Source organism: Panthera uncia, assembly GCF_023721935.1.
Source record: "Panthera uncia isolate 11264 chromosome C1 unlocalized genomic scaffold, Puncia_PCG_1.0 HiC_scaffold_3, whole genome shotgun sequence".
Classification (NCBI taxonomy): domain Eukaryota; kingdom Metazoa; phylum Chordata; class Mammalia; order Carnivora; family Felidae; genus Panthera; species Panthera uncia.
In genome coordinates, this window is record NW_026057584.1 from 1,337,718 (window position 1) to 1,352,203 (window position 14,486).

At 65.2% G+C, this 14,486-nt stretch overlaps 1 protein-coding gene across 2 annotated transcripts in view; it reads left to right on the forward strand.

Moving 5' to 3' along the window:
- KIF1A (kinesin family member 1A) overlaps window positions 1-14,486 on the forward strand; it is a 72,545-nt gene that overhangs the window by 40,115 nt on the left and 17,944 nt on the right. For both annotated transcript variants that reach the window (XM_049614534.1, XM_049614533.1), the window contains 11 exons: window positions 363-481; window positions 2,577-2,662; window positions 3,477-3,615; window positions 3,792-3,963; window positions 4,098-4,188; window positions 5,581-5,699; window positions 6,725-6,780; window positions 6,941-7,049; window positions 7,242-7,308; window positions 7,409-7,493; window positions 9,763-9,868. In XM_049614534.1, coding sequence (XP_049470491.1) covers window positions 363-481; window positions 2,577-2,662; window positions 3,477-3,615; window positions 3,792-3,963; window positions 4,098-4,188; window positions 5,581-5,699; window positions 6,725-6,780; window positions 6,941-7,049; window positions 7,242-7,308; window positions 7,409-7,493; window positions 9,763-9,868 — 1,149 coding nt within the window. The remainder of the gene's footprint in view (window positions 1-362; window positions 482-2,576; window positions 2,663-3,476; window positions 3,616-3,791; window positions 3,964-4,097; window positions 4,189-5,580; window positions 5,700-6,724; window positions 6,781-6,940; window positions 7,050-7,241; window positions 7,309-7,408; window positions 7,494-9,762; window positions 9,869-14,486) is intronic.

The window sequence follows — 14,486 nt, forward strand, 5'->3', positions numbered from 1 at the left end:
AGCTCGGCGTGGCCGGGTCCCCAGGTCCTCCTCCTCCTTGAAGCAGGCTGAAACCTCCCTCCTCAGCTCTGATAGCGGGTATGGCCCCGCGGGCTCCGCCCCGTGCCAGCCCCGCTCCGCGCTTCCTCTCTGCCCGCCCTGCGCACGCCCTCCTCCTCCTGTGTCCTCCGCGGCCCGTGGAACCCCCCTCCCAGCCCCCGCCCAGCACAGCCCTGTGTCCGTCCCGCCTGCTCGCTGCCCTGGCTGCCTTGCGCCTCGCTCTGCTTTGCAGTGTTGTGTCGTGAGCCCGGGCCGTGCTGCCGCCAGCGCCGCTCCGCGCGCACGCTGGAAAGGCCCTGACCTCTGGCCTCTGCTTCCCCCAGGGCCTTCGTGTACCTGAGCAACCTGCTGTACCCTGTGCCCCTGGTGCACCGTGTGGCCGTCGTCAGCGAGAAGGGAGAGGTGAAGGGCTTCCTCCGCGTGGCCGTCCAGGCCACTTCAGGTGCGTGTGGGGCGGCCCGGGCGGAGGGCCCCGTGGGCACCGCGCAGTGGCCAGAGGGCCACCGGCCGCCTCTGTGTCTCCGGCTCCCGGCCGGCACACGGGCTGCTGGTTCCAGGAGAAGCCTCTGCCGCCCAGCTCTGCGCTCCGGCCTTCCAGACGCTCCCGGGTCAGGTCGGCCGGGGTCCTAGGAGACTGTGCGGGCCGAGCCCAGGGCTGTCCGAACCCGCTCCGGTTCGGGGGTCCTCCTCCCTCCCATTAGACAGCCCCAGGTGGACCCAGAGACCGACCGGCTTCAGACCCCAGCCTGGTGCGGAGCGGCCGCTCCCCGGCCGTCTCTGAGCCCAGCACAGGCGTGCAGACTGCAGCCCGGACCGGGGCCACGGCAGCCCTCAGAGCCTCTCTCGAGACTCCCCGGTGTGCCCTGCTTGCGGGCCCCGTGGCCTCCCTGGAGCTGGCCTTTCTCCCCAGAGGGTGTGCACACCCCCCCCCCCCCCCCGCACTGTGGGCCTGCAGAGGTGGACACCCTCTTGCCGCTGAGCCCTCCCCTCACCCCCGGCCGGGGTCCCGGGACAGGAGAGCCACAGAATGCCTTTGAGTCTGGGTTTGCTTCCCTGTAAATGGCATCCCGTTTGAAGCTCCCTACCCAATAGGAGTGTCGAAAGATTGTTCCAGAACACAGATGTGGGCATGCTTAGCCACCAGAAAGCTGCAGGCCAGAGAGGGCCTAGTGTTCGTGCTCTAATGGCCGTTGCTCCCTTCTCTGCCCTCGGGCCCCCAGCCCCTCCACCGTGGCCTCCTTCTGTCTCCTCCCACTGCCTGGGCAGCCTGGGGAGATAATGAAGCAGAAAACATGCAGAAATGCCGAGCAACTCCCAGACTAGGTGGGGCTGGGCTGCTCCAGAATGCTCCAGCCGCTGAAAGGGTCTCGAGTCACCCCACCCCACTTGAAGCCGCTCCAGGCGGTTTTGGTTACACCTTTAGGATTCTTTTGTCAAATTCTCACTAGCCTGTAATTTCCAGATACTCTTTACAGCGCTTCCCAGTCATGTCACTGCGGTGCCAAGATCCCCCGGGGACCCCGAATGGGGGAAAGGACAGAGAACGGGGATTCTAGGGACGTCTAGTGCCACAGCCATTCCTCAAGGGGGACCCTGTCCCTGTCATCTTGGAGGGGCTCTGTCCCCCTGAGATCTTGGCCCTTTGTGACCAGCCTGAGCCCCGATGCAGCCGGTCCCACAGAGTGGCCTGCTTTATAGGCGAACGCTGTGTGTATTTGGGCCACACCTGACATTCCCTGTCTAGTGGCTACAATGGAGAAGGAGCCACTTGGAAAAGCTCCGGTGGTCACACGTCACACCTGTCCTGCAAGTGTCAGCTTGCAGGACCCCTCAGCACCGAGTGGAGGGGCCGGCCCCGGGCCCTCAGGCAGCTGGGGTAGAGAGCACAGCAGGGTTTTGCCCCGCCCCCCTGGGGGCCCCAGAAGAGGAGGTCAGAGCCCCTGGATTATCTGAGAGGCCTCCCAGGGGGGTGGCTGGATTTGGGGTTGGGGAGGCTGACGGAAGCCAGGTCTGGGGGTGTCCCTTGGGAAACAGTGGGAAAGCACAGGACGCCATGAAGGACGGCAAGTGGGGGGCGTGTGGGGAGCAGGCGTGGGAGCTCAGCGGGGGCTGCCTGGGGTCTGGGTGGATGACGGTGGAGTCAAAATCAGGAGGACCCCACGGAGGGGTCTTGCCCCGTACGGCTCTACTGGTGCAGCCGAGTCTGGGGGAGGGCGGGGGTGGCCAGGACTCAGGGAGACGGGCAGTGGTCATAAGGCTGGTTCTGAAAACACGGAGCTGTGGCCCCATCAGAGGAGGCTGTGCTGAGGATGTGGCCCCGCCTGGGTCCTAGGACAGCACAGGCGGGCGACCGGCGTGCCTGGGACGCGTCCTCCTTGTTCTGGGGCCGCGGTGGGTGGCACTGGGGATCCCCCCGTGTGGGCCAGAGTCTGTTCCGGCTCCTGTGCCTTCCCCCCACCTGGCGACTCCGCCTGGCCCTGCCACTTCCCCCTGGGGGACGAGCCGGGCCCCGACCGTCTGCTCTGTCCCCATTTCAGCTGATGAAGAGGCCCCCGATTACGGCTCTGGCGTCCGACAGTCAGGAACCGCCAAAATCTCCTTTGATGACCAGCATTTCGAAAAGGTGCCGTGAAGGGTTTGGCCCGGCTGCCCAGCACGAACGCCGGGGGCAGCTGTGCAGCGGGCCCCGGGGCCTCCTGTGTTCCTTCCTCTCCTTCCAAGCCCCAGGCCTCGTGGCATGTCCCCCTGTCTCCCACTGTCTGACTTGCCCTGACCCACTGGGTCTCTCTCTGCCCTCGCCACGGCCACTCCGGGGTCTGTATCTGCTTTCCCTGCCTGGGCCTCAGCTGCGGGCCGGGACACAGAGCAGGTGTGCACCCCCAGACACCGAGATGCCTCCACTCCACCCGCCTTGTCCCCTCCTCGGGCTTGCTCTCCTGGATGCTGTTTCCACCAGCATCTTTGCTCTCCGCCAATATCCCACTGAGAGCCAGAGGGCCCCTCCTCACTGTCTCGACATCAGGTGCCGGGCTGCCCCCGGCCCGGTCCTCCCTTAGAGGAAAGTGCTTTCCACCTGGGCTCCCCTTTCTACTCTCAGGCCAGAGGGTGGAGGAGGGGGAGGGTCCTGCTCAGGGCCCCAGACCGGGCTTAGCTCACAGGCCAGGAGGCTCCTTCCCTCTCCTTCTTTGGCTCTTTCCTAACCTGCCCCCACCTGGCCACCCGTCACCCCGCCTGAACTGCTCCCCCGTTTTCCCACTGCAGCCAACACAGGCCACGGCAGCCTAGGAGAGGCCGAGGGAGGGGGGCGCCCGTCTGGGCGGGGGCGGGTCTGCAACGCGGGTCCACAAAGGCCCTGACCCGACTCCGGGGCCCTCAGTGGGCTAGAGTGGCCTCACCTGGAGCCGGCTCCCCCTGACTCTGGCCCCCAACCCACGCAGTTCCAGTCCGAGTCCTGCCCCGTGGTGGGGATGTCCCGCTCCGGGACCTCGCAGGAGGAGCTGCGCATCGTGGAAGGTCAGGGCCAGGGTGCGGAGGCAGGGCCCTCGGCCGATGAGGTCAACAACAACACCTGCTTAGGTAGGTTGCCACACCTGCCCCGGGGCCCGGGGCACTGGGACACGGCCCCCGCCCCGCCGTGGCCGGGGAGGCTGTGAGACCTTTCCACGAGAGGACACCGCGTGGGCTCCCCGCCTGACGCCGGGCTCTCGGCCTCTGGGGTGCTGCCACGTTGCTCTGCCCTCGGCCCCCTGCAGCCGTGCCTCCAGAAGGCCTCCTCCTAGACAGCCCTGAGAAAGCCGCCCTGGACGGGCCCCTGGACGCCGCCCTGGACCACCTGCGCTTGGGCAGCACCTTCACCTTCCGTGTGACAGTCCTGCAGGCGTCCAGCATCTCTGCCGAATACGCGGACATCTTCTGCCAGTTCAAGTGAGCCCCGGCACCCCCTGCTGGCTGGGGACCAGGGCGGGCGCCTAGCACCCCGGTGACCCCTGCCAGTCCCCGGGGACGGGTCCCCCATCCCGTCTCCTGCACCCAGCCGAGCGTCTCCTCTAACTCTGCAGCTTCATCCATCGCCACGACGAGGCCTTCTCCACGGAGCCCCTCAAGAACACGGGGAGGGGCCCCCCGCTGGGCTTCTACCACGTCCAGAACGTACGTCCTGAGCGCCCCCGCCTCCGCCCCCCTCCCGGGTCTCTGGCTTTGCGGGGCCTCCCCGGAGCTGAGCCGAGCTGTGGTCACTCTCCGTCATACCGTCTCCCTGTCCTGAGCCCCAGCCGTGAGCTGGTGGTGCCCGGGTGTGAGGGCACGGGGCCTCTGGTGCCAGGCAGGGCCGTGGAGGCTGCTGCTGGACAGTCGGGGCCTCGGTGGGCTGCTACCTGGGGGTAGGGGCAACCCGGGGGGCAGATAGGAGCACGGGGAGTCCGGGGTGCCCCACGTGGCGCCGGCCTGCTGCCGGGGAAGAAGAGAGGCAGGGCACACAGAGGGCATCGGAGAGGTCAGGGAAGCCGCAGGTGGGGCACGTCCCAAGCTTGGCTGCGGGAAGAGCGGGACTCAGACTGGAGTGGCTCCGTGAGGCAGGAGAATGTGGCCAGCCAGCCAGCCGGGTGGGGGGGGAGATGCGCTCCACTTGGCCACGATGAATGCCGCCGGGGGGCAAGGCCTCGGGTGCCCGCCGAGGAGCGTGGATTTGACCCTGAGCGGTGCGGCCTGTGGGTGCGGGCTGTGTGGCCCAAGCAGTCACAGGCCCCGCACTCAGAAGGGCCCCACGGACCGGCCCGTGCTGACGCTCAGGCAGCAGGGAGCTAGTGGGTTCTCAGCCAGGGAGGCCGGGCCAGGGGTGAGGGTGTGCAGCCTCCGTTCCTGGGCTCCGGAGCAAAGCCCGCGCCCTGGCGGCCTTGACAACCAAGTTACTGCCTCTCAGCCTTGGAGGCCGGAAGCCCGAGATGCAAGTGTGGGTCGGGTCGTTCCTTCAGTGACCGTGAGGGGGACTCAGTGCCGGGCCTCTCCTGGGCGGATAGATGCGGTCTTCTCTCTGTGTTCTCACACAGTCCTCCCTCTGTGCCTGCCTTCGTGTCCTCATTTCCCCTTTTCATGAGGACAGCCATACCGGATTAGGGTCGCCCTAATGCCCTCATTCTAACTTGGGATTATCTCTCTGAAGAGTCTAGGTCCAGCCACAGGTCCTGGGCATTCAAGCTACAACATAGGAATTGGGGGAGGGGGGCACAATTCAGCCCATAACTCTCAGGGAGTGGGCGAGGGCCCAGGAAGGCTCAAGCCAGGCCACAGACCTTCGTCCCCTTGCCAGCCCAGTGTTCTGAAAGGGCACTCTCGGGGGTCCGGCCTTCAGGGGTGTGATGGGAGGGGAGGCGGGGCAGGAAGGACCAGGTGAGGAGTGTCACCCCTTCGTGGGCAGAGGTCGGGCCCAGCCGCGGTGTCCAGTCGGGTCCTCCACAGAGGCTGAGCGCTTACCTCTGCAACCTTCCTTCCCTCTCTTGACTGTGGCGTGGCTGCGGCCTCCTGCCTGCTCTCCTCATCCGCCAGATCGCAGTGGAGGTGACCAAGTCCTTCATCGAGTACATCAAGAGCCAGCCCATCGTGTTTGAGGTCTTCGGCCATTACCAGCAGCACCCGTTCCCCCCGCTCTGCAAGGACGTGCTCAGGTCAGCAGCCCTGGGTTGGGGGGCTAGCGGCCCCCTTCCCAGACCTCATCCAGCCCCCCCGGGGCGTGGGCCCTCTCCACCTCCCAGCCAGCGAAGCCGGCCTTGCCCCAGACAGGCCTGGTCGGGTGGCTACAGGACCCATGGGCCTTAGATGCCCATTTTCCCTGATGATGGGGTGGCTGGTTACCCAAGGTCAGCGGGACCCAGAGCAAGTCAGAGACATCCTTTCGGGATGTCGGCAAGTTTCTTAAAGAGTACTGCCGTCTGGGCCCAGACCCCTGCGGGTATGGGCCATGTCCCCGGGCCAGGGAAGCGGGCGCTGGGCGGGAGGACGGCCCGGGTGGCCCACGGGGAGACGGCTCCTACTGCCTGCTCACCACTCCACCGCCCGGCTGTCCCTTCCCCCAAGTCCTTGGCCCCCAGACTGAGTGAGGGAACATCTTTCCGTCTCCCTCATTCCACGTGACCTCTGGGGGACTCTGAGGGTAGGCCAGGGTGTCCCTTCTGTGGTCCCCACCCCCCACCTGGGCGCAGGGAGAACGGCACGTGGCTTCTGTGGTGTGGGAGCCTCTGGCCACCTCCGCCCCCCTCTCAGCTGTCCTGGGGGACCCGGAGCTAAGTGGGGCGTCCCGGGTGGTGGAGGAAGAGAAAAGCCATGAGAGGTACTGGTTCCAGGTGGGGGTGGCCCCAGGAGCCTCGTCTGTCCTCGGGAGGGCCAGGGGAGGCTCTGTCCTGGAGGCCCCTGGATGGAGAACCAGCGTTCTCGCCCCGTTCTCCTGGACTCGTGGGGCCACCCAGGCAAGGTCTGGGGTCCCCAGGGGCCCTCCTTCCCCATCCAGGCTGCTGGAGGGCCTGAGCCCGGGGCCTTTCCTAGGCCCTGGGAGGCAGGGGGGCAGGCGGAGGCTTGGAGCGGACCGTGCCGTGACCGCCCTCTGCCAGCCTCCTGCCCTTGGCTCCCTCTCCAGCTGGAGGGTCCCAGAGACGCCACCTGCAGCCGCCTCACAGAGGCTCTTCTTCCTCCACAGCCCCCTGAGGCCCTCACGCCGCCATTTCCCGAGGGTCATGCCGCTGTCCAAGCCAGGTAGACGGAGCCCTCCTGAGTCCACCCCGGCGGGAGGGAGGTGCCCACGCTACCCTGGACGTGTTCCCCGCCCCGGGCCTCCTTCCTGAGCGTGCCCCCAGGACGCGGCAGGTCAGGTCTCCCATCAGCGGCTGCCCCTCTCTCTCCCGTCCTCCCCCAGTGCCTGCCACCAAGCTCAGCACCCTCTCGCGGCCCTGCCCGGGGCCCTGTCACTGCAAGTACGACGTGCTGGTCTACTTCGAGATCTGTGAGCTGGAGGCCAACGGCGAGTGAGTCCCAGCGCCTGCCGGGGTCGGCAGGGCTCCGGGTGGTGCACGGGGGCACTCTGGGCTCCGGGCCGGACCGCCTCACCTCCGCCAGAAGGCGGGGCTGCTTTCCCTGCCGTGGCCCTTCGGCTCCTCGGGCGGGGGCCGCGTGTGTCTGCGGGGCGGGGCCTTGCCTCACGAATCTCTCTCTTCTAGTTACATTCCCGCGGTGGTGGACCACCGCGGCGGGATGCCGTGCATGGGGACCTTCCTGCTCCACCAGGTGCGGAGCGCTCCCCGGCCCTGCCCGCCTCGTGTCCCCTGCCCCGCCCCATGTGACCCCCAGACCATCTGACCGTGTCCTCTCTCCTGGTGCCTGGCAGGGTATCCAGAGACGGATAACCGTGACACTGCTGCACGAGACGGGCAGCCACATCCGCTGGAAGGAAGTCCGAGAGCTTGTCGTGGGTGAGTGAGACGGGTGGGGGCTGCCTTGGGGGCTGGGGCTGGGCCGCTGGGAGCAACGGGGCCCCACCCTCTCCGCCCCCCACCGTCCCGGCCAGGCGGCTGACTGCTAACCACAGCTCTGCCCCTGATGCCGTGTGACTCTGGCTAAGTCGCTTAACCTCCCTGTGCCTCTCTGAAGAGCCTAGGAAAGGAAAGCTCGGACTAGGGTGATGATTCCAAATTTCTATGCAATCACCGTGTCAGCTCACCAGGGCTGCCGTGACACAGCACCACAGACTGGCAGCTTAAACAGCAGAAAACGATCCTCCCGTAGACCTGGGGGCCTGAGTCTGAGGGTGTCAGCAGGTGGCCATGCCCCCTCTGAAGCCCGTAGGGGAGAGCCCTTCCTGGAGGTTTGTGGGGAATGTCTGTCCCTCTTCGGCTTGGGGACCCGCCGGCTTTAATGCTTCAACTTGACGTGGCCTCTTCCTATGGAAGAAGCTACATTCAGGCCTGCTTCCTCCATTGTGACCCCATCTCAACTGATTATACCTGCCGAGACCCTGTCACCAAATAAAGTCACGTTCTGAGGTCCTGCAGGTTAGGACTTCAACACAGCCGTTTTGGGGGGAGGACACAGTTCAACTCCTGGCGGTCACCACGGCTCTTAGACGGTTTTCTTCCACGACCTCACGCTGTGAACTCTTTGGTCTACTAGAAGAGTTTCTTGGCCGAGCTATAGACTTTTTCCAGTTTTCATTCAAGGACACGGACACCTGTCCGCCCCTGCCCTTCCTGGACTGATGGATCCCTCTGGAAACCCCATCCTGGGCATTTCTGTGGCCAGAAGGGCAGCAGCTGCAGGGTGCCGTCCCTGGGGCTTGGAGAGGGGGTTCCGAGGGTGCAGGAGCGGGGACATGACCGTGAGACCCATCGTGCTATGCCCAAAAGCGCAGAGCTGTGGACAAGGAGGTTCTGGGGGCCCAGGACAGATGCTTTCGTTTTAGACATCTCGTATCTTTTTTCACTCACACGGTGAAAGGCTGGAGCAGGCGAGCCAATCCTCATCTCAGATGTCACGTGGACAGTGAATCGACTTAAAGAGTTAGCAGACGCCCGGCCAGCGCGTGGACCGGATGCAGGCAGGAGTGTGTGTCCCGTGTGCGGGCAGAGAAGGGGAGCTGGTGAAAGGATCTGGGGAGATGCTGGTGTGAACGCCAAGGCCCCCGCTCCACGTTGGGGTGTTTGGGCTGTGCCTCTCTGGGCTTCGTAAACCACACGGACCAGCCAGCGGGCTGGGAGCGAATGGGCTCCGGGGCGTCGCTCTTGCAGGCAGAGCACCTGGCCGGGCTCGAAGGGGCAGAGAACCTCTGCGGAAGCACGCGCTCCGGGGCCGAGCAGGGGTGAGGCTGGCACCGTGGCGAGCTTCCTTCCGGCCGCCGAGCCGTGGGGCACTCCGCCTCCAGCCACGGGGACACGTGCTGGAGAGCACTTCTCGGGGAGCCCACACCTGCCTTCTCCCAGAGCCCAGCAGTTGCAAGAAGGTTCCAGGAAGTGGGGCCAGCAGTTGCCCCGTGTACAGACACAGAATCCTGGCCGGGCCCCGGGCTCTGCCTCACCTCTGTGTGGGGGGCGGCACACAGGGCTTAAGGAGAAAATGTAGTGCGTGTGTGTCCCCTGAAGAAGCAGAGTATTCAAGCTAATGCTACCAGGGCAGGAAATTACTAACGGGGTCGCCAGCGGGATTCCTGACTCGCAGTGGATAGGACCACCACCCCAGTGTGGGCGGCTTAGAGGCTTCTGTTGGAAATGTGCCCTGCAGGGAGAGATCTGTGGCCCAGATAGTGTCCTCCCTCCGTCCCTCCTTCCCTCCGTCCCTCCCTTCCTCCCTTCCTTCCTTCCTTCCTCTCTTTCTCTCTCTTTCTCTCTTTCTTTCTTGAAGGGAAAATCTCTCCTTATCTTGCTAAGATTTTCTTTTCCAACGAGAGCCTGTACATTCTAGGCCGAGTGTTTGGAATCTATCAGTTGGGTGCAAGAGAGACAGACCTTGAGAGTGTCTAAGCTGAAAAACTCCAATTACGGGAGGAACGACGGTGGAGTGAGCCAAGGGCGCTCACGCCCGGGCTGGTAGCAGACCTTGCCATGGGCTCCCTGTCCGGCGCTCTTGTGGGCACGTGGGGAACCCGCTCCCTGATGCGGTGTCACGGTTCCGGAGCCCCCGCCCAGGCAGGGACCCAGCACCCCCTTCCGTTGTCCTGAGAGGTGACTGAGCCCATGGCCTTTCCCGTAGGTCGGATTCGAAACACACCAGAAACTGACGAGTCCCTGATCGACCCCAACATCTTGTCTCTCAACATCCTCTCCTCCGGCTACATCCACCCGGCCCAGGACGACCGGTGAGTCCCCTTGGGGTGACAATGGGTTCTGTTCCCAGCTCCCTGGAGACAGGGTCCAGGTCGAGACCCAGGGCGTGCCCTCAGCCGACCTGGCTTTGTAGGGTCAGGTACGTGTCCAGCCCCGAAGCTTTTGGGCCTTCCTTTCCGACACCTCCGGAACAGGTGCGGGACGGGCAGGCTCGTGGCCTCCAGGTCCTTTGGTGTGTTTGTCTACACGTTGTCCCATCACTGGCTCTCACATTCGTCCGGCCTGTCCATTCGGTGACCTGGTGGAGGGGCAGCGGGACTCGGGGGTTGATGAGCTGGGTTCTCTCCTCAGGAGTTTTGGGGGGGCAACACGGGGTGGTGCGCAGACAGGCGGTCCTGAATCTCCCCGACCACACTGCTGTGGGTGAGTCCGGGGCTCTGGCCGGGGTCCCTCGGGCTGGGGGTCCTGGATCCGCCAGGCACCATTTGGCACGCGCTCCTTGTCGCTGGGCTATTCCTTTCCGAGCTTGTGGTTAATGGCCAAGACTCTGCAGCCCGGGCAGCCCCAGCCCCGCCACATCTGGGACAATGGTCGGGGTATGCAAGCCCCCAGGGACACCCTTAGCAGCCCCCGACAAGCCAGCCTTGTTGAGGCTTGCCGGAGGCGAGGGGGCGGGAGGTGAGGGGTGGTATCTGAGGACTGACGGGGCGGGGGGTGGGGGGAGGGCAGCTCCTAACTGCCGAGAGCTGCCCTGTTGGTGGGGACGTGGGCTTGGCTGTGTCTGAGATGCTGCTTTCTAGGGACTTGGGGGAAGGATGAGGTGTTCCAGAGTGCTGGATGGCTGCTGCGGAGGGCTAGACCTGGCCCAGAAGCAGAAGCTGAGAGTTGACCCTTGGAGTTCACACTCCGGGTGTCCTCACGGGTTCCTGCGACAGCGTCTGCAGGAAAAACTTCTTTGAGGGCTGGGCGTGCTCGGAGGGGACAGGGGACCCCACACTTGCAACGAAGGCTGGGGTCCGTAAACGTAAAAAGACCCAAGGGAGTCGTCCTGTCCTGACTCCTGGGTCCAGATGGAGCCTGGGTTCATCATGGACGCCCCAAGGAGTGGGCTGTAAGGGAAGCACCCTCAGTGTGGGCAGTTGGGGGGCCAGGAGTCCGAGACCCCCAGAGGGGCAGCTGTGACTCGTTCTAGCCCTGCCCAGGAGCCTCCCAGAAGAAACTCCGCTGCCCTCAACGTCCAGGGGAGGGAGGAGTGGGATGCAGAGTGCCGAGGGGGTTCTCATGATGTGCAGGCTGGGGGGCCCCTCTGAGGCCGTGAGAATGCGTCAGAGGAGGCCTGATCCCCAGCCACACGGGGCTGCCTGCAGGGATGTGGGGACCGGGACCCCAGAGGGGAGGGTGGCCCCGGGACCGCCTGTGCCATTGGGGAGGGGTCTGTCTGCCATGCTGAGTGACCTCAGCATCCCCCTGGGCTCTGACCCTTCCTTTGCCCAGGCAACTTCTAGATTTTGGGGGCAGAAATGGAGTGGGGGCAAAAACAAGCGAGTGGGGGTGGGTACGTTCCCTCTGGGCCTCCCTCCCTGCGCGGTCTCTCTACACTGAGGACCGTGTTTCTGGGTCTTTCCATCGTCCCGCCAGCCTGGCCGAGGGGCCCTTGGCTCTGGGCTACGTCCCGGGGTAGCTTAGGAGGCTGTGGCTCCTGGCTGGACCTCGGGTCAGCAGGGCTGTAGCTAAATAGGTCCACCCCTGTCCCTAGAGGCCCGAGGACCCGTCACTGATGGGGCTTTGGTTCCGCTTCCTGGGAGCTGTGGCAAGTGAGGCTGGCCTCGGGGCAGCTCTGGGGTCCACTGGCCCTGTGTCTTAGGTCAAGGCCCTGGTCCAAGGGTAGAGGAAGGCCCGTCCACGGGGCAGGCCCATAGACCTTGCCAGAGCTGCTTGGGCCTCAGGCTTGGCTCCTGCCCACGCCAGTATAGCCCCAGGACTGCTCTGGCCCCCCAGCTTTGCCCCCAGCAAAGTCCTGGGGACCCTCCTCACCTGGCGGCCCAAGGCGGGTGCCGTCCCGAGGCTCCGCTGGCCAAGCCAGAGGGCCCCTTCCCGAGAATCTTCCTCTTCCCCAACCCTGGCTGATGCCCTCAGAGCCCCGTGATGGGCCGCTTGGGTGCGCCCTGCTCCCCCTGGAGACGCTGGGGCTCAGAGACCCCAGGCCTGGCTTGGGCCGAGGGGCTCAGGCTGTCCTCATGCTTTGCCACGACCTCGGCCTCCTCCGCTGCAAGGCCCCACGCTTTGCTCAGAGTGGGCCTGTTGCCGCAGACGGCTGCTCTCCCCGCTGCCCCTCCCCTCGCTGCCGCTGCCCTGCTGCCCCGCTGCCCGCTGTCCCACCGCCCTGCCCCGCCGCCCTCACTAACCTCTGATTGTTTGTGTTTTGCAGGCAGTTTCTTGATTCGGACATGCCTAGGTATCATTTGTGCCCCTTGGTTTTATTCCAGCCTCTCTCCTTCCCCAGACCCACAGCCCTGACTTTTAATTTCGGCTTTTTGATCCCTTCTACACTCGCTCCCCTTTCCCTCCTGTTTCTCCGTTTTCTTTCGTTTTCTTTCCTCGGAATACTTTTTTGATTTTCTCTGTTGCTTCCTCTTCCCACCCCCTCCCTCCCTCTTGGCTGAGCTCCTTCCCGTACTCTTGATTTTGGCTGCATCCGTAGTTTCCCGCCCGCCCCTCCGTAGACACTGGCTGGCCTCCTGCTCCTCCCGCCCCTGAGCCTTGCCCGCCCCGCACTGACCCACCCCTGCCGGAGCAGGAGCCGGTGCCCCCCGCATGCAGGCTGGCCACACCAGCCCCACTCCCTGCAAGGTGAAAGAGAAAAGGGGGAGGAGGGGCTGGCGCTGGGCCTGGGACGGGAGGGCAGACGGGTACCGGCCCTGCAAGGGACCTCTGCACCATACCCTCCGCTGCTGGGCGGTTGCCCGGCCAGGCTGGCCACCACACACCCTGTTTGCAAGTAGGTGGGCGGTGAAGTTGGGAGGGGCCCAGTAGGTCTCGGGACTCACCCGGGTGGCCCCAGGTCCAAACCCCCCGGAGGCAGGGGTTCCCGGGCAGGGGATGCCCTCTCTGAGTTGAGCGGGACCCCTGCCAGTGCCCACCGGGTGCAAGGGTCAGTGAGGCCCTGGGCACGGACATCCTCAGGGTTCCTAATCAGGACCGTCCCTGAGACCCAAGTCTGTTCTGGGCAGAGGGTCAAGGTCGTCTCCCTCTGGGTCCTGTGGATTGTGGTCAGAGCTCCGTGCTGGTGGTCTCGCAGGACAGCCGTTTTGAAAGGCGAAGTGAGCGGTTGGAAGGCTTCCGGCAAACGTTTGAGCCTTGAGGCTGCATGGTAGCTTGAGCCGGGTAGGGGTGGTGCCTGCTCCTCTTCTGGAAAGAGCCCCAGGGTGGGGCAGGGGGCACGGCAGGACTGAGTCATGGCCGTGAGGGTCACTGTGAGTGTGACCCGGGCACTTGGAGCCTAGGCCCCAGGGAGGGCGGCAGGCTGTGGTCCCGCCGGTGTGACCCTCGGGACGCACTCGAACATCGCACCTGTTGGGTGAACCCATCTTTTCCAGAGCCTGCTGCGGGCCCTCTGGGGACCCTGTCAGGGGAGAACTAGGGTGGCAGTGGCTGCCCCAGAAAAGGGGGCACGGCCGTGCTGGCCGGAAGGGACCCGTCTCTCCGGGCCATGCGCTGGAGGAGGTCGGGCGGGGAGCCGGGCTGGTTAAGGCCGTGTCGCTGCTCTCAGAAGGCTCTGGGCTGGGAGCCCCTGGCTCGGGTTCATCCCCTGGGAGGGACCCAAGTTAAGGGCTGTTTCCTTGACGAGTGGAGACCTCCAGGCGGGTCGGTGTGAGGGCTCGAGGGGGCGTGACTGTTTTGTCCACGTTTGAGCTGCCACAGCCAGCGCAGGGGGATAGAGGGGCGCTTGCCGGTCCTCAACCCGCCCCCCAGACACAGACCTCCCGGAAGGTTCTAGGGAGAGACAATGCCCTGTGGCCAGGGGGAGGTGTGGCACCAGGAAAGGGAACCAGTTTTCCTTTCCGGCAGGGCTTTCTTTGCCAGCCCCCCAACGTCATGAGGCCCTCACCCCTGCACCTGAGCGGGGAGCACCGTCCCCCCAGTTCCAGAAGAGGGCTCACTGGCCCCAGTGGGCTTGGCCAGTAAGAGGAGGCCTAGGGCACTGAGAGCGAAATGGGGGTCAGAGCCCCAAGACTCGGGCTTGCGCTTCCCCACAGGGCCCGGCTCTGCGGGGCAGGGAGCCACCGTGGCGGCGGGACCGGGGACTGGAGGGACCGTGGGAGGTGGCGGAGGGAGGGTCTTGTCCCACGTGTGCGGACAGCCTGGCAGTGCCCTCCTCTGGCCCAGTGAGTGTGGACAGGTGGCAGAGCCTTCGGGAACCTTGTTCTCCTTCCCCCTTAGAAAGGGGATAATTTCGCCGCTGCCTGAATGGCCGAGACACACACGGCCTCACCCCTCACCCCTGACCACCCCTCACCCCTCACCCCTCATCCCCTCACCCCTCACCCGCAACCACTTACCCCTCACCCCCTATCCCCTCACCCCTCACCCCTGACCACTTACACTCACCCTTCATCCCCTGATCCACTCACCCCCTCACCCCACACCCCG